This window comes from Mandrillus leucophaeus, unplaced genomic scaffold (genome assembly GCF_000951045.1).
Source record: "Mandrillus leucophaeus isolate KB7577 unplaced genomic scaffold, Mleu.le_1.0 Scaffold5, whole genome shotgun sequence".
NCBI lineage: Eukaryota > Metazoa > Chordata > Mammalia > Primates > Cercopithecidae > Mandrillus > Mandrillus leucophaeus.
In genome coordinates, this window is record NW_012105364.1 from 5653392 (window position 1) to 5680093 (window position 26702).

At 40.7% G+C, this 26702-nt stretch overlaps 1 protein-coding gene across 2 annotated transcripts in view; it reads right to left on the reverse strand.

Moving 5' to 3' along the window:
* AHCYL2 (adenosylhomocysteinase-like 2) overlaps window positions 1-26702 on the reverse strand; it is a 63251-nt gene that overhangs the window by 18660 nt on the left and 17889 nt on the right. For both annotated transcript variants that reach the window (XM_011995883.1, XM_011995881.1), the window contains exons 3-11: window positions 22763-22906; window positions 22246-22346; window positions 14348-14450; window positions 11325-11419; window positions 8192-8298; window positions 6231-6347; window positions 5544-5607; window positions 4977-5065; window positions 1913-1983 (exon numbers count right to left, since the gene is read on the reverse strand). In XM_011995883.1, coding sequence (XP_011851273.1) covers window positions 1913-1983; window positions 4977-5065; window positions 5544-5607; window positions 6231-6347; window positions 8192-8298; window positions 11325-11419; window positions 14348-14450; window positions 22246-22346; window positions 22763-22906 — 891 coding nt within the window. The remainder of the gene's footprint in view (window positions 1-1912; window positions 1984-4976; window positions 5066-5543; window positions 5608-6230; window positions 6348-8191; window positions 8299-11324; window positions 11420-14347; window positions 14451-22245; window positions 22347-22762; window positions 22907-26702) is intronic.

A 26702-nucleotide genomic window follows, 5' to 3' on the forward strand; every position in this document is an offset into this window, starting at 1 on the left:
GAACTCCTGGGCTCAAGTGATCTGCCTGCTTAGGCCTTCCAAAGTGCTGGGATTACAGGTGTGAGCCACCACACCCAGCCTGAAAATGTTAAAAACAGAGTTACTATATGATCTAGCAATTCTACTCTTAGTATATACCCAAGGGAACTGAAAATATATGTCCACATAAAAACTTGTATTCAATGTTCATAGCAGCATTATTCCTAATAGCCAAAAAGGGAAAACAACCCAAATGTCTACCAGTTAATGAACAGATAAATAAAATATGGTATAACCATACAATAACACATTACTCAGCAAGAAAAGGAATAAGGTACTGCTATATACCATCACATGGGGAGGCCCTGAAAACATCCTGCTATGAGGCTGGTCACAAAAGACCACATATTGAATGATTCCTTTTTTTTTGAGAAGGAGTTTCACTCTTGTTGCCCAGGCTGGAGTACAATGGCATAATCTCAGCTCACTGCAACCTCCGCCTTCTGGGTTCAAGCAGTTCTCCTGCCTCACACTCCTGTAGCTGAGACTACAGGTGCCTGCCACCACATCTGGCTAATTTTTTGTATTTTTAGTAGAGATGGGGTTTCACCATGTTGGCCAGGCTGGTCTCGAACTCCTGACCTCAGGTGATCCACCTGCCTCGGCCTCCCAAAGTGCTGGGATTACAGGTGTGAGCCACCGTGCCCAGCCATGAATGATTCCTTTTTAAAAAAAATTATTATTTTTTCCCCTTCTTTTTGCAGGTGTTGCTATAATTCCATTTACATGAAATGTCCAGAATAGGGAAATGGTGGTTGCCTAGGGCTGGGGTATGATGGAGAATGGAATAAGGAGCGACTGCTAATGATATGGGGTTTCTTTTTGGGGTGATAAAAATTTGATAATTGGGATGTTCCACAACTTTACTAAAAGCCATTGAACTGTACACTTTAAAAGGGTGAACATTACGATGTGAATTACAACTCAGTAAAAACATTAGATTGTGGTGATAGTTGTACAAACTCTGTGAATTACTAAAAAACAGTGAACACTTTAAATGTGTGAAACGTGTAGTAAATCAATTACAGCTCACAAAAAAGCAATAAAAAAAAAAGGTCCAGGCTGGGCAGGGTGGCCTATGCCTATAATCCCATCACTTTGGGAAGCAGAGGTGGGAGAATCACCTGAGGCCAGGAGTTTGAGACCAGCCTGGAGAGTGAGACCTCATCTCTATTTAAAACAACAAAAGAGATCAGGGGATTGATAAGAACCAAGAACAGCTTCTTATGGTCCCTCTTCTCTGCCCCTATTTCTCCCTGAGGCTACAACTACAAATTTTTTTTTTTATTCTGTTCGATTTCCCCCTCTAAAATAGAATTATAAAAGAAAACCAGTGTTCCTGTAGTTTATGGTTCTACATAAAAATAAGTATCTTATCCTAAAGGAAACCAGCCATTTCTGCATATTCTTTAAAACTCAAAATCTACCTCTTTGGGAATTAACAGAATAACCTCTTCTACTTTCTCTAACTATGAAAGAATTTCTTTCTAGCCTTGCCTTAATTACATACTAGAGAGAAACATACATCACTTTTGGAGGTAAAATAAAAAATCAAGTGTACATTTAAGATCTGGCTTCTCAAATAAAACTTTATAACTGAATCTCATCTCTAGCTATCTCCTAGGATGAATGGAGATATAACAGTTGTCTTAAAGTGTGAAGAAAAACGTTTTTACATAGGAATGACCTAATCGTATACCTCTGGTCAGAGCTCTAAAGAATTAGGAAGAATATGAAAGACTGATTGGCTTTGTGGGCTACTATCTCTCTCTAGCTTTTAGAGTTTGGTTTTTCAGAATATTTCCAATCATCTTGCACTTGCTCCATAAAAACATTCCCAAGTGCCACCCCATTTAAAATGTCATTATCATACCTGTACAGGTAATAACAATGTCCACTTGTCGGATGACCTCATTTAATTTCACCAGTCGAAATCCATCCATACTGTTGAAATAAAGCATGACCAATTAACCTAAACAGGCAGCTGGGGAGCCTTTTAACACAGGACTTCAAAAGCTAATATCAAGTTGCTGTCATTTCTTGAGATAGTTGAACTATTCTTAGAAGTGAAAAATCCAAACAATTTCCTTAGTTCATACAAGACAGAAATAAAAGGTTCCTCTGCATCATGAGACTTATTTCTTCCTGATAATAGGGAGCCAGGGGCTACCATGAGATTCCCTGACCGAATTTCCAGAAACTGTAGAAAGTGCCACTTAGCTATTTAACCAACTACCCCCTTGAAAGTGCTCTCTCCAAGATCATCAGTGATTTCCCGAAGGCCAAACCCAAGATTTCTTAGACTCTTAACTGTTTGTTTGTTTTTAGAAATGGGATCTCACCATGATGACCAGGCTGGAGTGCAGTAGCTAGTCACAGGCATAATCATAGTGCACTACAGCCTCTAACTCTTGGCCTCAAGCAATCCTCCTGCCTCAGCCTCCTGAGTAGCCAGGACTGTTGGCATACACCACCATGCCCAACTTCTTAGATTCTTACATTATTTGATTTCTTCTACTACATTAAACATTATTTGCCTTCTTAAAACTCTATACCCCTTGGACTCCATGATACATCTCTCCTGGTTTTCCTCTTACTTCTCTTAATTGTCTCTCCTCAACTTCAGCCAACCTTTGGATATTGGTGCTCTGCAGGGTTATGCCTTTATTCTGTTCTCTATTCTTTCAGTATAGAGAACCATATTCTTCCCTTGACTGCAAATGACTGCTTATAGATGCCTGATTTTTACATTTGTATCTTCAGCTTAGATCTCTCTGAAGCTTCATAGCCAAGGATCAAATTAGCCACTGGATAGCACCTCATGAATGTCCCAGAAGGATCTCAAACTTACTGTGTTTGAAAATAAACTTATTATTTTCTCTGCACTCACAACTTCATTTATTTCTTCTTCTATATTTTCTATCTTGATCAATAGCATCACTGTTCATCCATCTGAATGAGCCATATAAACAAGAATGTCCTTGCTGCCTCTCCCTAATTGAAGTTGTCACCAAATCAGGCTGAGTCTTTTTCTTTAATTCCTTAAAAGTCTCTTTCATCTGTCTTCTCTTCTCTAATACATACTGGCCTTGCTTAAGTTTAGGTCTTACTCCTTCTTGCCTAAATTACTATAGTAACCCCTGGCACAATCTCATTGCCTCTAGGTTTACATCTTTCTAAATCATTTTGCAGAGTGATTTTCCTAAATGCAATTTGGATCATGTCATTTCCTTGCTTAAAATACTTCAGTGAGACTGCCTATTCTTAAGGATAAGGCAGGATTAGAATAAGACCCAAATACTTGCAGTAATATGTGATTATATTGACATATGACTCCCATGACTGCGACCTTAGATAGCACCACTCCCCCAAATGTATCCCATCTGCCAACCACATTAAAATATTTCCAGCTTCTTAAATCTGCCATGCTATCTCCTTCCTTGGAGACAATACACATGTTCCCTGTACCTGGAATATACTTCCAAACTAAGAAAACACCTAAACAAATGTCAAGACTCTGCTCTGCTGACATCTCTTTCTACCCTGCTCCCTTGCTTCTTAGTAAGCAATTTCTCCTTTATGCTCCTACAGAAGCATGTGCCGTTTAACTCCATGACAGCACTTACTTCACTGCACAGTGGTTATTTGTCTGTGTGCTTCTAACAGCCGGACCTTATCTCATTTATACATTCATCTTATTCATTCTCAGCACGTAGCACAGTATCTAATGTATAGTAAGTGATCAATTCAGGTCTATAGGATAATCTGAACAGTATCACAATTTGTATTAAAACATGTTCAGGTTCCTATAATAAACCCTTAGTGTATTAGAAGGATGATGGTTCCCCTAGGCCACAGACACTTGGACTCTGCAATAGTTTTTAAGAACAGTGGTATTTCCCACCCTGCTGAGGATGGCAAGAGACAATTTTAATAACAGCTATCATTTAGTGAGCATATATTATGTGGCAGCAGCTCTGTACCTTATATAATTATGTATTTGTTATATAATATATAATACAGAATGATAATTATTATTTTGAGACAGGGTCTTGCTGGGTAACCCAGGCTGGAGGGTAGTGGCATAATCACAACTCACTGCAGCCTCAACCTCCCAGGCTTAGGTGATCCTCCTACTTCAGCCTCCCAAGTAGCTGGGACCACAGGCATGCACCACCACACCCAGCTAATTTTAAAAAATTATTTGTAGAGATGGGGTCTCCCTATGTTGCCAAGGCTGGTCTCGAACTCCTGGGTGCAGGCAATCCTCCTGCCTCAGCCTCCCAAAGTGCTGGGATTACCGGCATGAACCCATCACACCCAGCCTATGTTAATGATTATTTTACTGAACTCTCACAATCCTATGAGGTAGGTATGATTACCCACATTTTATAATAAGAAAAGAACTATTCTTCTTTTTAACTTTTAATTTTAGAATCATTTCAAACTTAAGAATTATAATACTAGTGTCAATAATTCTCATATACCCTTCACTCAGAGTTAGTAGATTCTATCCTTAATTGGGATTGGTCTAATGTTTCCTCACAATTAGATTCAGGTTATACATTTTTGGGAGGAATACCACAGGAGGACTATTTTCAGTGTAACACATCAGAAGGCATCTGATGCCTGCCAATTTCTTTTCTGATCATTATTTGAAAGCCAAGTATTACACATGGAGAAAGTAAGGGGCTACTTGTTCTCTGGCTGACAGAATCCCTGTTACTATCTCCACAGGATTTCTAAATTTTCACTTTTCTGATAGTCTCTGCTCTCTCCAAGCAGAGCTCCTTGATCTTTTTGAAAGGCAGATGCTTAGAGTTAGTAGCAGCCTCTCCGAGGATCTGGGCTCCTCTAAAATAAAGTGTGGCATCAACCAGGCCATTCTTTGGAGACAGCTCCAAGATTGCAAGTGAGATGGTAGTGTAGAGGCTTACCAGGCTTGCAGGGCACAGATGGGGTCAATTTCAGTTACATACACAATGGAGCCCATGGCTTTCAGGGCAGCACAGCACCCTTTCCCCACCTGAAGAGGGGAGAGAGCACACATATTAAGGAAAGTCACCGAGAAAACCATTTCTCAAAGCTTCTGGGAAAGTGCACCCCCTCTTTCCACCCCCGGGAGGAATTTCACTGAATAGATTCATACTTGGGGAAAACAAGAAGAACAAATAATTGAATACAGCTCATAAACAAACCCCTGGCTCCTGCTTATCGCATTCATGTGCACAAGAACACCCACACTCACGATTCATAATCAAAACACAAGCTAAAAAGAACATCACAAACGGTGGTACTGGAGCAAGTCAGAAAATCAACTTAAGGAAAAATGGCGGCAATGCAAAGGGAAAAAGAAAGACTACTTTAACCAGAGGGCCTCTGAAGTTCTTTTTCTCATCTAAAGTGGTAACGAGTGTACTCATATGTCCATACAAATAAAAAATTCCAGAATATTTCAACAAAATCCATTTAAAACACCTAATAAATGAAAGGTTAAACATCACCTCTCCATAGCCACAGACTACCACTTGCTTTCCACCAAACATCATGTCTGTTGTCCTTTTAAGTCTAGGGGAAAAAACACATTAAATCAGAAAAATCTCTTGTTTCTGCCTTGAGGTTAGATTGAATCTCTTTGTTTTCATGGGGTTTTTTGGTTGGTTTGTTTTTCATTTTGAAAGAAAGTCTGGTTTCTTTTTTTTTTTTTAAAGGGGTTTTCTGGTCTTCACCAGAAAATTTGCTAGACAAATTCTAAAAGAGCTGTAACACTGAAAGTCTGATTTCTATCCTAGAGAAACTAATGACCAGAAAGAAAGGTTGAATAAAATACATATTTTCTCACTCCCTGCCATCCAACCAATCCTATATGTAAGGGTTTTTTTCCTTTTTTTCCCCCCTTCTTGCAAGTGGTGCAGAAAGGAAGAAGATGTAGATAACATAGTAATTTTTAAGCATAAAAGCAACATACATTTATTAGATAATGTTTTGAAAATATAATATTTAGAAACAGAAAAGATACAAAGGAGAAAATAAAAATAATGTAATTTTAATTTACGAGGTGACAAAGCTCTGGCTTAATGGAGACATTATCCAGAGGTGCTACATGAATCCTTTCCAGAAATAACCAAAGCCAAAAAATTTCGAATCTCAACTTGACAACACAAGTTCATCTCAAAGATAATAAACAATACCCATCAAGAATTGATTCACGGCAACAGTAGAGGTTGTCAAATTTCTGTTTGGTGACTGAGTCATTGACATTCATGGCTGGAACACACAGCTTCCCAGCTTTGGACAGTTGGTACAGCCTGAGGATGAGGGAAGCCAAGAACAAAAAACATCGGAACGTTACAATCTACCATTGCTTTCATAGCAGGCCCCAGAAACACGATGATTGGGTAGGCATGAGAGCGTGAGACATGACTAGTTTCATCCTATTAGGTGGCCACTGAGAAACAAAGAATATCTTTCTAGAGCCTGCATATACAGCTTCACAATAAAGATTTTATTCAAAAGTCATGTGGGGAAAATCCTTGACCCATCTTTAAATTTTAAGGCCTTCACTGGAGACTATAAAAAGTGGGTGAGTGGGAGCGGGTTGAAGCTTGAAAAATTACCTACTGGGTACAATGTTCACTAAATCTGCACTGGTCTCACTGCCTGCCAGAACTACAAGTACATGAGACTACACCTGGCTGTTTGTGTTTTGTTTGTTTTGAGATGGAGTTTCACTCTTGTTGTCCCTGCTGGAGAGCAATGGTGTGATCTCGGTTCACTGCAACCTCCGCCTCCTGGGTTCAAGCGATTCTCTTGCCTCAGCCTCCTGAGTAGCTGGGATTACAGGCATCTGCCACCATGCCCAGCTAATTTTGTATTTTTAGTAGAGATGGGGTTTCTCCATGTTGGTCAGGCTGGTCTCAAACTCCCGACCTCAGGTGATCCACCTGCCTCAGCCTCCCAAAGCGCTGGGATTACAGGGGTGAGTCACTGCACCCAGCCTTCCAGCATTTTTTCTTTTTTTTAATAGAGACAGGGTCTCACTGTGTTGCCCAGGCTGGTCTCAAACTCCTAGACTCAAGTGATCCTCCCATCTTGGCCTCCCAAAGTGCTGGGTTACAGGCATGAGCCACTATGCCCAGCTTAAACTGTGTATTAATTTCACTCATCTTTTTAATTATAAAAGGAGTAACTTTAAGTACTACTTTAAAAACCATGCTTAATCCCACTAATCTACTGCAACAATTTTAACTTTCAAATACACTCACAATTTGTTTTTTGTTTTTTTTTTTTGAGACGGAGCCTCACTCTGTCACCCTGGCTGGAGTGCAGCGGCATGATCTCAGCTCACTGCAACCTCTGCCTCCCGGGTTCAAGCAATTTTTGTGCCTCAGCCTCCTGAGTAGCTGGGACTACAGGTGCGCGCCACCACACTTGGGTAATTTTTGTATTTAATAGAGACGGGGTTTCACCATGTTGGCCAGGCTAGTCTTGAATTCCTGACCTGTTTTGTACATTCAAAAAGATGATAATGTATTGAAGCAGTGACGGTGGCTGGTTCAGAATTTACTTCCCTAAAACTTTTTTTTCATCCTTTTAGTTCTTTATGGGTGAAATAAATCATAGAAATGATCACAGAAATTGAACTGAAATAATTCCAATTTTACTCAGAGAATTATTGCTCACTTGAGAAGCAGAACCCTATATGTCCTTGCTTTCCATGTAAGAATGTAAGCTCTAAGATGGCAGAGTTTTTTTTGTCTGTTTTGTCTACTGCTAGATTCCTAGCACCTAGAGCAGTTCCTCGTTCATTGTAGAAGTTCAATAAATATTTGTTGAATGAATGAATAAATGTGTCCAAAAAGGACAAGAAGTAATTGTTTACAATCACTAGAAAATGTGAGGACTTCACTTGTTCTCCCACCTGCCCCCTTCTCACTATTTTAGGTTCATTATTTGTGTTGTTAATTTAAAAAAAAAAACAAGAGAGATCTGGTCACCTCAAAGCAAGCTGAGATCTGATCACCTCACAGCAAGTTGAAATGTCGTTACCTCATAGCAGGCTCCAATTTTTAACACGTGTTTTATAGGTATGTGTTTATAAGACTTTATGTCTAGACTGCATAAAACCAGGTATGCCCATGTCAAATCTTACCTATGAACTCCAGTAACACTCTCCTCTACTATGCCCTTGATTTTCTTAAACATGTTGGGATACTTTTTATAAATCCAGTGGGTAAGATCCCCTCCATCATCCAAGATCTGCAATAGTAAGCATCAATAACATCATTCACTTTGCTGAAGCCTCAAGGCTTCAGTGCTTCTCTGGGTCTTGCATCCCAATCTAATTAGCAATTTACAGATATTTAAAATTTCCCATATGGTTATGCAAAGTAACTTAAAGCCAGAGTAAATGCAATAATCTGCCAAATAGTCATTATATTGAACTAAAAGACAATGAGAGGAGAAAGGCCAATTTTAATTCGCACAGCCAAACAACCCTCCCTATGATATATCTACTGCATCAAAATATACAGCAACTAACTGAGGCTTTTCTTATGGATTGATAACTTGTGGTTATCTAGGCCACTAGATCTTGAATCTACTATAGGTATTCAGAAAGCCTAAATGGACTTTAAATATATTCAGTCAAGACTTAGTTTAAATAAGAGGCCTCAGTTTACACAGCCTCTTAAGAAAAAAAGAAAAATCAATCAATAAATGGTCAGATAATTAAGTCTCCCTCTCGGAACAATGGCTTATAAAACTGTATTCCATTAACCTTCTCTTCTCCCAAAGTATAGGCACTCTCCCACCCAAAATATCAGGCAGCACTGTAGGGTTTTTGCCTAGCACAACCTCACACTCTGTAGAAACCAAATTAAAAATAACCAGGGAACCGTGCAGCATGTAGGTGTGCAAGCATGCTTCTGAACAGCTCATCTATCACTATTTCAGGTTGGGATTAAAGATAAACACAGTGCTGTGCCCACTGGAACTTTCATCAGCAGAGAAAAGCTTTTGAATTATAAAGATAAAGAAAAACCAGCTTAGAACACTATCAGGCACGAGGCTATGATACTTCAGTCCTTCGCTAGGCTGTCAGAAGTGTTTAGCAGGACTCTGCAAATTGTTATACCCACCCTCCTGGAAAGTCCCACAGAACTGGGTTGCCCTCTGCTGACATGCACCCATCTTGCAGTCCCATCAATTATCAACTCTGCTGTAAGTGCCAAAACTGCCATTCTGGACCCCAGAGTACACAAAATCCCCAACCTCATGTCTACTACCTGATCTCTTTTTCTCTTTTGCTCTTGCTGTTGACCTATTTTCTCTCCCTCACTCAAACATTGCTTGAGAACCAGAATTCAAGTTAGGACTCTCATCAAAGCTTTTGTACTTGCTCCATACTACAAGTAGAAACCCCCAGAACAGATGCCCCAAGAAAGCAAAAGGCTCTTCTGAGTTTCTCTCTCCCATTCTCCATGTATGGAATCCCTCATGAAGTTTTCCCTTCTACAGAAAAGATAAGAGACAAGAGAGATTGAACAACTGGAAACTCTGTGTTGTAAGTCTCACTATTCTCATCCACTTTTCCCTTTTAAGGAAGATATGACACAGACAGGTAGTTGCTGCCTCTAAGATTTACTTAATGAACTCTGCCCATAATTCTCACCATGTAAATCTACTGCAGGAAATTCTTGTCATCAGGAAATCTTCCCAAGGGTGGGAAGTAAGGAAAAGTACTAAATCTTGACAGAATCTAAAGAGGTATGGGTCTTGTTTTCTGGGCTGACAACTGTTTTTGTCCTTGTCTTACTCTCTTTATTAACCTTCCTAGCAGTTTGTGCTGGTTCTACAGTTTGTAATGTTCTCCAGGTAAATCCTAATGTCCTCCCTGGGTTCCTGACTTTAAAAATCAATGTTTTATTCCCAGGAGAAACTCCCTGGCATATCTGCTTTAGCAACTGTCAGTCACACTCCCTCGTGTCACTATTAAAACTGTTGGAACGAGCTGACTCATCTTACAGCCACTGTCAACTCTGCTCCCCCACCCCTTTAGGATATGAAGGCTCTAACCCAGCTTCCTCAAACAAGCCTGGTGCAGTGTGACCTGGATCACAGAATTCAGAAAGAAGCTACTTCTCTGCCATGCACCAAGTGAGGCCTGCTCTGCAGCCTTCAGCAGCAAGCAATGGTTGGACTAGAGCTTCAGGGATTCTTTTGTCAGCACATTCCCTAATTTCTGCCCCCTCCCCCAAGGGAAGGGGGCAGAATTATTTGCAAAATAGGAGCATCTCATAGTTTGTGTAGCTTTTTAGGGAGGGGGTTGGGGTGGGGGCACAGTTTCACTCTCTCACCCAGGCTGGATTGCACTGGTGTTATCTCGGCTCACTGCAGCCTCTACCTCCTGGGCTCAAGTGATCCTTCCACCTCAGCCTCCTAAGTAGCTGGGACTACTACTACAGGTGCATGCCAACACATCCTGCTAATTTTTGTATTTTTTTGTAGAGACAGTGTCTCCCTATGTTGCTCAGGCTGGTCTCGAACTCCTGGGCTGAAGGAATCTACCTGCCTTGGGCTCCCAAAGTGCTGGCATTACACGCCACCACACCCAGCCCTTTGTGTAGCTTTTTGCCTCTTTGCAAATCTAATGTGCTATCAGGCTTCAAGACTTGATCTAAAGAATAACACAAAAATAAAAATGAAGCAAAAATTACAACCCCAAAACTTTGCCTTGTTGTCTTTTTAAATGTGGGGAACGAATATAAAGAGAAGAAACTTGAACTTGGAAGCTCTTCAGGTTTACTATAAATGCATTATATGAACTCTATTATTTTTATTTTTTTTTTCTAGTCCTGACTCACATGACAAGTATATGGATTCTAGAGAGAAGGCTAAGCATCTCGAGAGCTCTGGGGTGGTTTGTTTGGGTTTTTTAGTTGTTGTAAGGTGGGGGAGTAGGCAGTAGCAGGGAATGGAAACTCATTACTCTTGCTTTTTAACCAGCCACGTGTGAATCCTGGGCAGCACTTTAATGTTTCTAATGAATATAAATGCTTCCAACATTAGAACCAATAATTAAGGCACTTTGAGGTTATAAGAGCTTCAATACTCTTGGGGTACCCATAGCATAAGAATCTAGTTCTGCTGGAAATCCAGGTACGTCAGATAGAAATGAAGCCATTTTCCTTTCTTCTTGTTGGGAAACCCTCTCCCAGGCCATAACCTCCTCCCATCTCCATTCCTGACTCCTACAGAATTGTATTAGCAGAAATCTGACCCACCATGTTTGGCTGCCAGCCCTCCACATTCACACATCTATCAATGCACCACCAAAAGTCATCTTCTGACTCTCCCTTCCAGGCAAAAACAGGAAATCCTGAGAAAAAAAGGAACAAAGAGAAACCATTAAAGACCAAAAGAGGCTGATCGCCAAATTTTAGTGAGAAGATTCTGGTTCCTAATTTCCAACTCTCTCATTCTGCTACAATCCTTGGATTGACATTCTTCACTGATTGGCATTGCCTTCAGCCCCTTTATCCATTCCTTTGTCTTTGATGGTCATTCTGCTCTTATTAGCCCAATGAGGACAAGTAGAATGGACAAAAGTATGACAGCTGTTTAAAATGTAACGAGAGGGGGCCAGGCACAGTGGCTCACTCCTGTAATCCCAGCACTTTGGGAGGCTGAGGTGGGTGGATCACCTGAGATCAGGAGTTCAAGGCCAGCCTGGCCAACATGATGAAACCTGTCTCTACTAAAAATACAAAAATTAGCTGGGTGTGGTGGTGCACACCTGTCGTCTCAGCTACTGGGGAGGCTGAGGCAGAAGAATGGCTTGAACCTGGGAGTCGGAGGTTGCAGTGAGCCAAGATCGTTGCTATTGCACTCCAGCCTAGGGGACAGGGCGAGACTCTGTCTCCAAAAAAAAAAAAAAAAAAAGTGACTAGAGGGAAAAGAAAAACCAGAAACAGTTACTTCTTGATCCACTCAAACTGGCATTCTCACCATTTCCCAATTACACTTTAATTTTTTTTGCTTCTATACTTTAATCATCCCACCCTATTATTAAGAAAAAAAAAAAGTGTTTCTCCACTTGCTAAAACGTTACTGTAATTCATAGCGCAGTTAAGTGTCATGTTCCTAACGAAGCCTGATTAACCCAGCTGGAAATGAGCGCTCAAGGAATCTGAACTTTTCTTTTTCTTTTTGAGATGGAGTCTCGCTCTGACACCCAGGCTGGAGTGCAATGGCACCATTTCGGCTCACTGCAACCTCCACCTCCTGGGTTCAAGTGATTCTCCTGCCTCGGCCTCTTGAGTAGCTGGGACTACAGGTGCGTGGCACCACGCCCAGCTAATTTTTGTATTTTTAGTAGAGACGGGGTTTCACCATATTGGCCAGGCTGGTCTCGAACTCCTGACCTCATGATCTGCCCGCCTCAGGCTCCTAAAGTGCTGGGATTACAGGTGTGAGCCACTGCGCCCGGCCTTTTTTTTTTTTTTTTTTTTTTTGAGATGGAGTCTGGCTCTGTCCCCCAGGCTAGAGTGCAGTGGTGCAATCTCGGCTCACTGTAGCCTCTGCCTCCTGGGTTCAAGCGATTCTCCTGCCTCAGCCTTCTGAGTAGCTGGGATTACAGGTGCCCTCCACTACCCCCGGCTAATTTTTGTACTTTTAGTAGAGACGGAGTTTCACCATGTTGGCCACACTGCTCTTGAACTCCTGACCTCAGGTGATCCACCTGTCTCGGCCTCCCAAAGCGGGAATCTGAACTTTTCTAAGCCTCTTGTTTGTGTAGTGAATATGGATTTATAATCTGTCATGGCATTTATCATATATGTCCTTGTATCATTATTTATATATGTGTATTATCTCCTCACCAAAATATAAGATTCTGAGGGTAAAGACATTGCCTCATTTGCCCTTACAGCTCTTAGAGTAGGTCAGTAAGCATTTGTTTAAAAAAAAGAAATGGGGTTGCTGGGCACAGTGGCTCACGCCTGTAATCCCAGCACTTTGGGAGGCCAAGGCAGGCGGGTCACCTGAGGTCAGGAGTTCGAGACCAGCCTGACTAACATGGTGAAACCCCGTCTCTACTAAAAATACAAAAATTAGCCAGGTGTAGTGGAGGCCACCTGTAATCTCAGCTACTCAGGAGGCTGAGGCAGGGGAGTTGCTTGAACCCGGGAGGCGGAGGTCGCAGTGAGCTGAGATCACACCATTGCACTCCAGCCTGTGCGACGGAGTGAGACTCTGTCTCAAAAAAATAAATAAATAAAATAAAAATAATAAAATAATAAAAATTAAAAATAGAAATTAAATTAAGAAATAAAAAAAAAATGGGCTGGGCATGGTGGCTCACACCTCTAATCCCAGCACTTCGGGAGGATGAGGCGAGAGGATCACTTGAGGCCGGCTGTTTGAGAGTAGCCTGAGCAACAGAGCAAGACCCTGTGTCTTCAAAAAAATTTTTTAAGTTAGCTGGGCATGGTGGCATGTGCCTAAAGTCCCAGCTACTCAGAAGACTGAGGTGGGAGGATCACCTGTTCCCAGGAATTGAAGGATGCAGGGAAACACTATTGCACTACTGCACTCCAGCCTGGGTGACAGAGCAAGACTCTGTCTCTACTTTAAAAAAAAGGAAAAGAAATGAATGCGTATTCACTGGGGTACACATTTACTATTTGTATTAATAAAGTATTAAATATTTTTCTATCATATATACAGCCATAAAATCTTATAAATAAGTAAATTAAAATGAAAGAACAAATGAAACGCTGAGCTGTACTGCCAAAGAGTAAAGGCAAGAGGCTGGCAAAGTCCAAATTTCTCTATTTCTTTTGTCCATCAACTACTAGTGGATGCTGTGATCAAATATTAATCTGCCAGGTCAGGTCCTCTTTACTCCTGAAGCAGAAACACCAAACATTAAATCAGGGCAAATTACTTGCTGGAAAACCAATAGGGTCACAAAACTAAGGCTGAAGCATTTTCTCCTGTAATCCATGTTACCTCAATGAGTAGTGTTCACTAGTGCTCTGCTATTAGTAAATCAGTGAGTCAAAACAAAGCATTACCTAACAATGGAATATCAGACATAGGTAGATATTTGTCAACTGTAAAATGGCAAAGTTAACTAGATCATATTTGACAAGCGAAGGCCAGAAAAAGTAAATTCATCAAGAATTGAGATCTATTTCTTCCAAGATAGTTCTTTTATTGTCAACCTTCTTTAAAGATTTATGCTGAAACAACAGAACTTTTTGGAGACTTACTTTAGCCAAAGGCACAGAGAACAAGCTCTTACCACTTTCTGCTAGAGCAGCAGCCACTTCATTGAGAGTGGAATAGATGTTGCAGGCAGCCCATCGGCACTGGGCCCCCAGAGCACCTAGAGTTTCCATAAGTACCTGTATTAAAAAGACAAAGCAGGGGATGAGCAAGCCTGGGCCAAACAACTAGTCAAGGAGATAAAGTTTATATATTTTACAATCAGAAAATACAACAGGAATGACTTAGGCCAGTGATTTTCAAATTGGGCTCTACAGAACTTCTTCAGTATTCTAAGAAGAAGGCAAGTATTGGGGGAAGCCATGGGAAGAGGGAGGCTCCAGCTGACTCTATGTTTTTACCAATTTAAATTAAGCCTCCCCATAAGATTTAATAAATCAAGGACTTCAGAGCCAAAACTTTTCTTAAAAAACACAGATTTACAGTTCTGCTTCTGTTTAGAATACACAAAGCTACAAGAGAAGCTCCCACCTTAATGACATGAAAAAGCTGGGTAGCTACTAGGAAGGCTGAGGTGGGAGGACTGCTTGAGCATGGGAGATGGAGGCTGTAGTGAGTCGTGACTGTGCCACTGAATTCCAGCCTGGACAACAGAGTGAGACCCTGTCTCCAAAAAACCAAACACATGGCCAGGCATGGTGGCTCATGCCTGTAATCCCACTTTGGGAGGCTGAGGTGGGTCATTACCTGAGGTCAGGAGTTCGAGACCAGCCTGGCCAACACGGGGAACCCTATCTCTACTAAAAATACAGAAAAATTAGCCGGGCATGGTGGCGCACGCCTGTAGTCCCAGCTACTTGGGAGGCTGAGGCAGGACAATGGCTTGAAACGGTGAGACAGAGGTTGCAGTGAGCTAAGATTGTACCACTGCACTCCAGCCTGGACAACAAGAGCAAAGCTCTGTCTCAAATGGCCAAGCGCAGTGGCTCACGCCTGTAATCCCAACACTTTGGGAGGCTGAGGCGGGCAGATCATGAGATCAGGAGATCGAGACTATCCTGGCTAACATGGTGAAACTCCGTCTCTACTAAAAACACACAAAAAAATTAGCCAGGCGTGGTGACGGGTGCCTGTAGTCTCAGCTACTCGGGAGGCTGAGCCAGGAGAATGGTGTGAACCTGGGAGGCCGAGATTGCACTATTGCACTCTAGCCTGGGTGACACAGCAAGACTCCGTCTCAAAACAAAACAAAACAAAAAACAAAACGAACAAACACACACACACACAAACCCCCAAAACTGGGTAATCTACAAAGCCAAACTCTTCCTGAGCCCATCAAAGAGCTGAGGCCGTAAAGCACAGCTGAGGCCGTAAAGCACCGAAGTGAACTGCCCTCCAAAGAGTGACACATCGTTTTAAAGAGAGAGGGAAGACTGTTTTACCTTTGGCAGCGCATGTGAGGAAGAAATGGCTGCCACAGATGAGGATAAGAAAATGTCAGCTAAACTTTTGAACAATTAGGAAAGGCTGGGTGTGGGGAAGTGTGTCAATGTGGAATTTGTTGAAGCTCCAGGCACAAGTAGATTTCCCATTCACATGCAGGCTGTCTTCCAGAGGCTTCCACCCAGTGCTCAAAAGAAAGACTGGGGCAGGGAACTGATTGGCTGTGCTCAGAAACAGACATGAAACCTGGGCACTTCCCTATACTCTTTTCTCATAGGAAGCAAAAGCCTCAAGCTATAGGAAGAGCAGGAAGTGGGCCTGCTATTAGGGACCAGGCAAAGATCCACTGTTTCTGGAGGAAGGCAGAAGCAAAAACTCTCTGCCTCTGGGAGAGGCACAGGAAAAACTTTTGGGCCCAGGACAGTTCACTGATACAAAGTAAGGATCTGCTACCTCTCTAGCTCTCCAGGAAGGGCAGGAAAATATGTCTTGCCCAAGACCCACCACAGATGCAAGGCAAAGTTTGGCTGCTACAGATAGGAGAGGCAGGAATATTGAGAAAACCCTGCCCTCACAGACGTCTGCCTAAGACTGAGACCGCACCAGAGATCCAAGAACCCCACTTGCCCTCACCGTGTGCTTAGCCCCAGGAAACAAGGAGCAGCAGTCTAGTATGGCAGATGGGACAGGTACTTGAAAAGAGGACACTTCTGTGGCACACATGTGCAGAAGTAGCTGAAAACTGAGGGTAAAGCAGAAATACTGAGGAATGTCCTTTGGTAACCTCAAAGTACAAGGTTATAGCAGTCCACTGCTGGAGGAATTTGAAGCCTTTATTGGTGTACAACAAACTCTAAATCCAGCCCAATTCATGACTATAATGAAAACTAATATACTACCACTCAATTAAAAATGTCAGGACATATAAAAAGTAAAAAAACAAACAAACAAACAAACAAAAAAAACACTGTCAGGAAATAAGTAAACAATAGAGGCAGGCTCTCAAATGAGCCAGATGTTTGATCAGACAGGAGCTTTAATATAACTATGATCAATATGTTTATGTTATTTATTTTTACTTTTTTAGACACAGGGTCTTGCTATGTTGCCCAGGCTGGAGTAATATGTGTATGTTAAAGGATCTAGTTGAGAAAGACAGACAACATCTATGAATAGATAGAAAATTTCAGAAGAGATGGAAACTATAAAAAGTCAAATACAGGCCAGTGTGGTGGCTCAGGCCTGTAAAGGCCAGCACCTTGGGAGGCTGAGGTGGGCGGATCACCTGGGATTGGGAGTTTGAGACCAGCCTGACCAACATGGAGAAACCCTATCTCTACTAAAAATACAAAATTAGCCGCTTGGTGGCACATGCCTCTAATTCCAGTTATTCGGGAGGCTGAGGCAGGAGAATCGCTTGAACCCAGGAGGTGGAGGTTGTGGTGAGACAAGATTGCGCCATTGCACTCCAGCCTGGGCAACAAGAGCAAAACTCTGTCTTAAAAAAAAAAAAAAAAAAAGGCAAATACAAATGCCAGAAAAAAAAATGTCAAATTAAAAGTTCCTTCAACAGGTTTATCATCAGACTGGGCACATCCAGGGACAGAATCAGTGAACCTGAAGATAGACCAATAAAATTTACTGAACTGAGCCAGGCACAGTGGCTCATGCCTGTAACCCTAGCACTTTGAAAGGCTGAGGCAGGAGATCGCTTGAGGCCAGGAGTTTGAGACCAGCCTGGGCATCACAGCAAGATCTCATCTCTACATAAAATTAAAAAAATTAACCGGGCATGATGGTACATGCCTGTAGTCCCAGTTACTTGGGAGGCTGGGGCAGGAGGAATGCTTGAGCCCAGGAGTTTGAGGCTGCAATGAGCCTGCAATGATTGTACCATTGCACTCCAGCCTGGGTGACACTGTGAGACACTACTCAACAAAACAAAACAACAAAAAAAGAAATTACTGAACTGAAATACAAAAAGAAAAAGACTGGCAGAAAAAAATCAGAACAGAGTGCTTAAAATCTATGGGATCTATGGGAATCTATGGATTCTTTCCCTCTTTGCCTTCTGGAACTCCAATTACATCTATGGAGAGGAAAAAAAGAGGATCTGGGAACAATGACATTTCAAAACCAAACAGCACATTGGTGCCCAGATCCACTAAAAGGAGCCAGGCATTCTGGGAGAAATGGCTGATTCCAAGAGTAGGACATGGAATGTTCAAGATAAGCTTAGGTGATCTTGTACCAAAAGCAAGGAAGTGTTCAAAGAATGAAAGCGGTATGTCAAAAGACAAGTCACAGAAGCCACACTGAAGAGGCTCTCCCTGGTCAAATTGGTAACAAGATGATCATGTAAGTAAGTAATGATAGTAATGGATTATAACCTATTAAATAAAATAGGAAACAATGATTCCATACAAATAAAAATAATGAATAAATCAAAGATAAAGAATGAGATATTTAGTTTCATAGTACTACCTCACATAAACATATTAATTCTATTTTTATTTATTTTTGAGACAGGGTCTCACTCTGTCACCCAGGCTGGAGTGCAGTACAATCTCAGCTCACTGCTCACTGCAATCTCTACCTTCCGGGCTCAATCAATCCTCCCACCTCAGCCTCCCAAGTAGCTGGAACTACAGGCACATGCTACCACACCTAGATAACTTTTGTATTTTTTTGTAGAGATGGTGTTTTACCATGTTGCCTAGGCTAGTCTTGAACTTCTGGACTCAAGTGATCTCTGCCAGCCTTGACCTCCCAAAGTGCTGGGATTACAGGCGTGAGCCATCGCACCCAGTCTAAAAAACATATTAATTATAAACTGGGAAAAATAACTTTTACAGAGGAAAATCCTGGCAGACACTATCTCAATCAAGGGATTAAAGTGAACATCATCACTTCTGGGACAAACTGAAATCATGTGCCACCTGACAGGATGTATCACTTCCCTGTATTTCCATCATAGATGCATAGCCTGAATCTCATAATGAGGAAGCATCAGAAAAATCCAAATTGAGGAAATTCTACAAAATAATTCATCTGTAATCTTCAAAAGTGTCAAGGTCATGAAAATCAAAGATTGAGAAAGTATTCTGTACTAATGAAGATTAAAAAGACATGACAATTAAATGTGACATATAACCATGGACTGGATTCTTTTGTTACAAAAATATTATCAGAACAACAAGTGAAACTCCAGTGGGATCTAAGGATTGGATGGTAATAATGAATCAATGTTAATTTTCTACTTCTGATGGTTATACTGGTTGTACAGGAAAATGTCCTTGTTTGTAGAAAATATACACTAAGGTATTTGGGGAATGCTATGGTCTGAATGTATGTTCTCCCCCCCCCAGAGTCATATGTTAAAAACTAACCCCCTAGGTGACGATGGTATTAAAACGTGATTACGGAAGTGATTGGGAGGTGATTAGACATGAGAGTTCTACCCTCACAAATGGGATTAGTGTACTTATAAAACAGGCCTGAGGAAGCTTGTTTTCTCCTTTGGCCACGTGAGGGCACATAGAAAGCGCCATCTATGAGGAACAGGCCCTCACCAGACACTGAATTTGCTGGCGCCTTGATCTTGGACTTCCCAGCCTCCAGAACTGTGAACAATAAATATCTATTGTTTATTAATTACCCAGTCTAAGGTATTTTGTTATAGCAGCCCAAATGAACTAAGATAAGGGTGAAAGAGTATTAGGTTGGCAAACAAAGCAAAATTTCTTTGTAGTTTTTTTTTTTTTTTTTTTTTTTGAGACGGAGTCTCGCTCTGTCGCCCAGACTGGAGTGCAGTGGCCGGATCTCAGCTCACTGCAAGCTCCGCCTCCCGGGTTTACGCTATTCTCCTGCCTCAGCCTCCCGAGTAGCTGGGACTACAGGCGCCAGCCACCTCGCCCGGCTAGTTTTTTGTATTTTTTAGTAGAGACGGGGTTTCACCGTGTTAGCCAGGATGGTCTCGATCTCCTGACCTCGTGATCCGCCCGTCTCAGCCTCCCAAAGCGCTAGGATTACAGGCTTGAGCCACCGCGCCCGGCCTGTAGTTATTTTTTAAAGGAAAAAAATGTGGGGTGGAAACAATAAATAAATATTAAAATTGGTAAGCTAATTGTGATTAATCCATTCAGGAAAAAAACAGAAAAGGAACCATGAAGGGTGGTAATGCTCAGTGGGCCTAAGGATAAAAAACAAACTAGATGTAATTCAGCAACATGAGACAGTAGAGAAGCACTTACTATTTTAAGCTACCACACTGAAGTCTCATGTCGCTGACTGAGCAGGCCAAAAAAGATTCAAGAGTGTTTCTGTCTTGATTCATTAGTCTGTAGCTCCAAAATAGATAGCTTTTCAATTTATTATATTAATTTTGGGCAGTCAAGGTACTCTTTTCCTCAGAGAACATATAACCCAGAAAAGTCTCATAGTGAAGATGCTAATAGTAGCTGTCTGTACCTTGAGGAATCTCTAATGTTCTGAATCAGGAATGTGACCACATAAGTGTTGTGCTTTGGGAGACATGATCTTTGGAAAGCTGATCTAGCCACACAGATGACCCAGATCTTTTGGATCCCCATAAAAGATTCCAGACCATTGCTCAATATTCCAATTTCCCTACAGTGGTCTCATTATGGTTAGCAACTCCATATACACTGCATCTCTGGTGATAAAAGAGGAGATCTAGAAAATTGTGGGGGCATTTTTGGTTGCCACAATAATTGGAAGGAGAGTGCTATTGGCATTCAGTGGGCAGGACCAGGAATCTCTATATTCTGAAAGTGTCTCAACAAAAAACTGTGTCTGTAGCTGGTACAATTTTCAAATGTCAAAACGAAAGTTCACATGGGTGAAAAACCTATCTACAATTATCTGAGTACTCGAACCTAATTCCACTTTACAAATTAGCAAAAAGTAGTTTTGTAGTTTTAATACAAAACAATAGTTTTTCCAGGAATGTAACAGCTATATAAATGAAGAGAAAACTCATACTTTTTGTTGTTCTTGTTGTTCAGAAGTTTACAAAAAGTTGTTTACTATTTCAGAAAATCATGGCAATGCTGCTCTGATGCTCTGGAATCAATAACACAATTCTTTCTGTCTTCAAATAATACTATTTCAAATAATACTGTGAAATAGTACAAATATCTGATTGTTCTACTATAGTTGTCCTCGAGTATTTACATATTGAAATACACATTATTTTAAGTATTGTACTTTCTTTTTTTCCTCCTTCATATTTCAGTTAAGATTTTATATTGATTTTTTTTAAAGATTATATGTACCTAGACATGTTATATCTGAATTTCACTTCAGGATAATTCAGGGACACTGCAAAAAAAAATGTTTTTTAATAAAAAGGGGACATTAAAACTGATGAGAGTAAGGTAGGAATCACTGGTGTAAGCAAATCATGGTAATTCCAAGCCCCTTGCTAGGACTGATGGGGCACAGGCACGTGATCCAGTTCTGCCCAATGAGACATGATGGAGTATCCTGGAGGGACTTCTCTTGAGCGAGGAAGAAATGGTCCCTCTTCTTTTTCATGTCAGTTTGTGATGACTAGAATAGCTGTAAGCATCTTGCTATCAGCTTGAGGGTGAAGTAAGCATACTGAGGAGGCAGCTCCAAGAGAATCAGAGAGGTGAAGCTGGAACCCTGAGATCCTGCATCTGAAGTCTGCCTTCCCTTTGGACTTTCTGCTATGTACTGTGATAAATTCCTTTATGTGACATAACTTTTATTACAGTCAATAGTTGTTACAATTGCTGTCTTTTATTTTGAGTTATTGTTGTTCATTTCTTACTGTGTTGAATTTATAGCTGTCTCTCAGTATCCTCAGGGAATTGATTCCAGGACTCCCATGGACACCAAAATCTGAGGATGCTCAAGTCCCTTATATAAAATGATGTAATGTTTGCATATAATCTGTGCACATCCTTCTGTATATTTTAAAGCATCGCTAGGTTATTTATAATACCTAATACAGTGTAAATGCTATGTAAATAGTTGTTATATTTCTTATCTGTTATTTTTTATTGCTGTATTATTTTATTTTCTGAATATTTTTGATCTGCAGTTGGTCAAATCCTCAGGAAGCAGAACTGGTGGATATGGAGGGCCAATTGCATAAATTAAATTTGATCATAGGTATATATGTACAGGAAAAAACATAATATATATAGGGTTCAGTACTGCCTGAAGTTTCAGGTGTCCACTAGGAGTCTTGAAACTTATCCCCCACAGACAAAGCAGGAGGACTACTATATATTGAAGTTAAAATCTTGACTCTGTGATTTCTAGCTGTATAACCTTAAACAAATATTTTAGGCCCTCTGAGCCTCAGCTTCTTCGTTTATAAAATGGAAACAAGAATAGCTCCTTTATATGGCCATTATAAGGATTAATGAGCTAATACTTGTTAAGCTCTTAACTCGGTGCTTGGCATCTTGTAAGCTCTCGGTAGCTCATGGCTATTATTAACTATTGTTATTAAAAGGAGAAAAGAAAAGAACTCACAGCAGTCTGAGCAGTGATGTGTGTGCAACCCACGATTTTGGCTCCAGCCAAAGGCTTTTCTCCTTGAGCTCTCTTCCTCAAAGCCATCAATGCAGGCATTTCTGAAAAGCCCCAATAAATACAGCAATATTAAAGAAGAGGGAATAAGAGATAAAAGAACAAACAGAAAAACTTATTTTCTTAAGTTAAGATCCTTCCCCTGATCAGGTTAGATTAGGTTTCTCCAGGGATCAAGACATTAAACCTGAATTTTCCTTTATAAAGGGCTTTCAGAGGTTCCAGGGTTCTGATTCTCTATATTCCTGTCCTTATCCAGTCTCTCTCCCTTTTTTTTTTCCAAATATAGGGTTCCTCCTAGACTTGCCAGATTTCCCCAGTGTTTTCTGAACTCATATTTCTTTTGTTATAAGTATTCTTATCACATAGAAATTTCACCAGACCCCAGACATAAAAAGGGATTAATACAGACAAAAAGACACAGGCAGGTTAAGAAGGAAAAGGTGCTTGTTTTCTTTACCTTGTTCAGCAATTTCAATTTCTCTTCGTCCAAACTCTGCCTGTTTGATGTTCTTAACACAGAAGTCACTGCTTCCCTTAGAGTTCTTTTGCTGCTTGTCCCTGGGGGATGTCTCATCATCAGAGCTATCTGTATATGAAGCCGCTGGAATGACAGAATAAAAAACGCTCAGGGAATAAAAAAATGCTTCCTCTAAAATTCCAAACCACGGAGCGAACTGAGGCTTCTCTAGCCACCTAGCGCCATATAAATTTTTTACCTCTGGTAAGCAACTACATGCTATACACAGACCAGAAGACGCAAGCTGAAAGAGATTGCCAAAGACATTCTTCCTGGATAGCCTTAACTTGAAATTAGGGTTAACTTCATCTTCAGAACATACAGAGGTCCTTGAATATGCAAAAAGGAAAGGTTACACCACGGTAGCATTAGGTGAAAGTTCCTAATGCAAGATCATGGTCATTAACCTGTGGATTTTTGGGATTCTAGCTACTCTGCTCTGTGTGCTGCTTAAATATTTGATATAATTTGTGTTTTAGTACAATTACTGAACAGATAAGACCTAGAAAATAAGGAATCCATGGGAAAGTAATTAAGAACCACACAAAAAGTATTTGTCTGACATAACAGAGCTTTCTTTTTTAAGACGGACTCTGATGAGGCTGAATTGTGCCTGCAGACCTAATTAGACATTAACAATGAAGTATTCAATGTGCTCTCCCTTCTTGCTGGCCTCAGTGGGTCCCGCGTTAGGCATTTTAGACTCCCAAATAAGTGAATAAATCCTCTTTGGTACAATAAAATGCTCTGATAACTAATCCATTTAGCAACATACACTAGAGTGTGAAAGGTCCAAAACTTTTTATCGTGGCTAACAGGCAGCTGCTTGCTACTGCTATTCACATGCTTAGCTGGGGTCTTTTTAGTCTTCACAGGATTCTGTAGTTACTAACCACTTGCTAGATTATTTGAAGCAGCGTCCTTCCCTGATTTGCGTTTGAATTTCTGAAGATAGTTCTTAACCTCCAAGTTTTTTGGGGGGTTAAGAAACACTCTCTAGAAAAAGGTTTGTATCTCTCAATGGAGTAAAGTACTGCCATCACTTTTAAGGGTAGAAAACTGTGAAAGCTCAGAGTGCCTACGGTCTATGATACTCTGATCTACTTATATCCAGAGAATTAAGGCATTTCTGAGATTTCTTAGCAAACGGTCTATCTCTGGGAGGGCTGTAAAAGGCAAGTCTGACCTTGCCCAGTTAATCAGGCATGGCACTACAAACCATTTGGGCAGGAGGGGCTTGAGAATCTCTCATGGAGCTGGAGCAAAGTCCTAACACGAGGCAACAGGAATGAACATGGGCATCAGGGGAGGTGAGGGAATTAGTAAATCCCCAAAGAGACTTTTGTTCTTGAAAGGAGCTAATCTGTACAAAAAGTTTGTGTTCTCTCTCCTAGGGTGAGTGAAAGCTCAAAGTACTTTTGGCAACAGAACCCAGAAACAGCTTTCTGGGAAGTCATCTGTTTTACTAATCAATATTCAGAAATACCTAATAAATTAGAGGCTTAGGGGAACCATGCTTCTACCACCTGAGAGAGAAAAAAATAGCCATCCCTAATCCTGATCCAGATTTATGGGAAAATTACTTTTGAAGAAAGTGTTCATATTCAGAATATCCTGAAATCTCAAATCCTTTTTCAGAGTCATGATGACTTTTATGCTTCCCAATGGCCAAATATATTGGTCATGTGTTCTGGAGTCAGTCTTTGATTTAAGTCTCAGTCTCTGTTTCTGGGTGTATAAAGTGGAGCTGATCTATTTGAAAGAGTTGTTAATTTACTCACGTATTCAGTCATTCACACACTCAGTTGTTTATTCAAATTTTAATTATGCATCTATTGTGTGCTAGACATAGTCTAGGTGCTGGAAATACAGGACAGATATAGATGGTCCTTACCTTCATGGAGTTTTCAGTCAAGTCAGTGAGTCAAAAAAGAAATAACTAGTTACAAAATTAGTTATTTAGAGCTTAAAAAAAAACAGTTGTAATGTGTGCTGTAAAGCAGAAATCAGGATGTCATAAGACTATATAATAGGAGAACATGACTTGTCAGAGTCAAGTTGTTGAGCAGAATAAGTAAGATAATATATGTAAAGTGCTTAGTGCAATGCTTGGCATACAGTAATTAAGCACTCAATAAATGATACCTGATATTACCCACTTCTGCACATATTTTAAATTCAGTTCCAGATATAACATCTTTAAGGGTTCTTACTCAGCTTTAGGATTTTGAATGGGAAAAGAATGACATACATACATTATCATTTAGCAGTTTCTCTTTTTTTATACCTCCATCATCTCCTACTAATCTACCCAAGCAGCAGGTGGTTGGCTGGCAGTGATTTGAGAGGTTGAGACTGGAGTCCTAACTCTACCCAGAGGAGATCCCCCTCCCTATGCCTCTTTAGTTTCTAAGAATGAGTCAGAAGAAAACAAAAAAGCAAAACAAAATTTGAAAACTTCCCCTTAAGGGAAGCATTCCAATTTCCGGCTTCACCATTTTTCCCCCCGACTCAAAGAAAAAAAAAAATCTTTATACCACTTCCCTATTCTAAAAGCTGGAAAAAAAAGTATTTTACTTTCTTAACAGTAGTCAAGTAGTTACAGTTAATTCAACCAATGTTTTTCTTTGAGCCAAAATGTATTTGTTTTCCAAGAGCCTTTTTTTTTTTTTTTTTTTTTGAAGACAGAAGGTCTTACTCTGTCACTCAGGCTGGAGCACAGTGGCACGATCTCGGCTCACTGCAACCTCCGCCTCCTGGGTTCAAACAATTCTCCTGCGTCAGCCTCCCTAGCAGCTGGGATTACAGGCGCCTGCCACTGTGCCCGGCTAATTTTTGCATTTTTAGTAGAGACGGGGTTTTGCCATGCTGGCAGGCTGGTCTTGAACTCCTGACCTCAGGTGATCCACCCACTTTGACCTCCCAAAGTGCTAGGATTAGAGGCTTGAGCCACCATGCTCAGCCTCAAAGAACTCCTTATACGGACCTGCTATCAGGTAAGAACCAAAAATATCAGTTGTCTAGATTGTCCTACTATGCGGATACGACACGGCTGACAGATCCAGACCAAGAGAATGTATTACTAGTTCTGCAAACACAGTGGAAAGGTTATTGCTGAATTAGTGACATTTACTCATTTATTCTTTGAATCCATACTCATTTCTGCCACAGAGTAACAAACTCATGATGACAGTTGAGAGAGCATTAAGGATTGTTCCTAGGAAAATTTAGAGAAACCCAGCACATACGCACAAACACACTTGAACAGAGTTTCTAAAATATTTGTAATTGCCAGCATACTCTAAAGCCCAGAGTCATAGTTTAAATAAGCGAGAACAACCAATAACCTACTAAAATAGTCCTGAAATCCTAGCTCTAGCTTCAACCCTAAATGGTTAAGTGACCAATTTTCAATTTATCTAACTGTAAACTGTAACAGATTCCCTCTTTCCTCATGCTCTTTCCCCCAACTACCACCAGAAAAATCTTATGAATCAATGAGATGATAACCAGAAGGGTTCCGTTTCTATGTAGAAAAGGAGTACGAAGTACAGTATAACTGTACTATGGGATGTTATCTTGTTTCATTATTTTCCAAAATCAGAATACAACATGATGAATCAAGAATCCACAATCTATCTCACAGAACATGTATACACGTTTTAAGGCTCAAGCCTGATTAGCTTTACCTCTCAGCAGCTGTGATACTGTAGGTTACTGCTAGGAGAAGCAGCAGTCAGAACCCTGACTGAATTAGTCCTATTAGACTATTTTATGTCAGGCAACTCCTCTTGGGCCTAACCTATTCATTTGGTAATGGAAGTAACAGTAGGGACCTACTAACCTATTCATTTGGTAATGGAAGTAACAGTAGGGACCT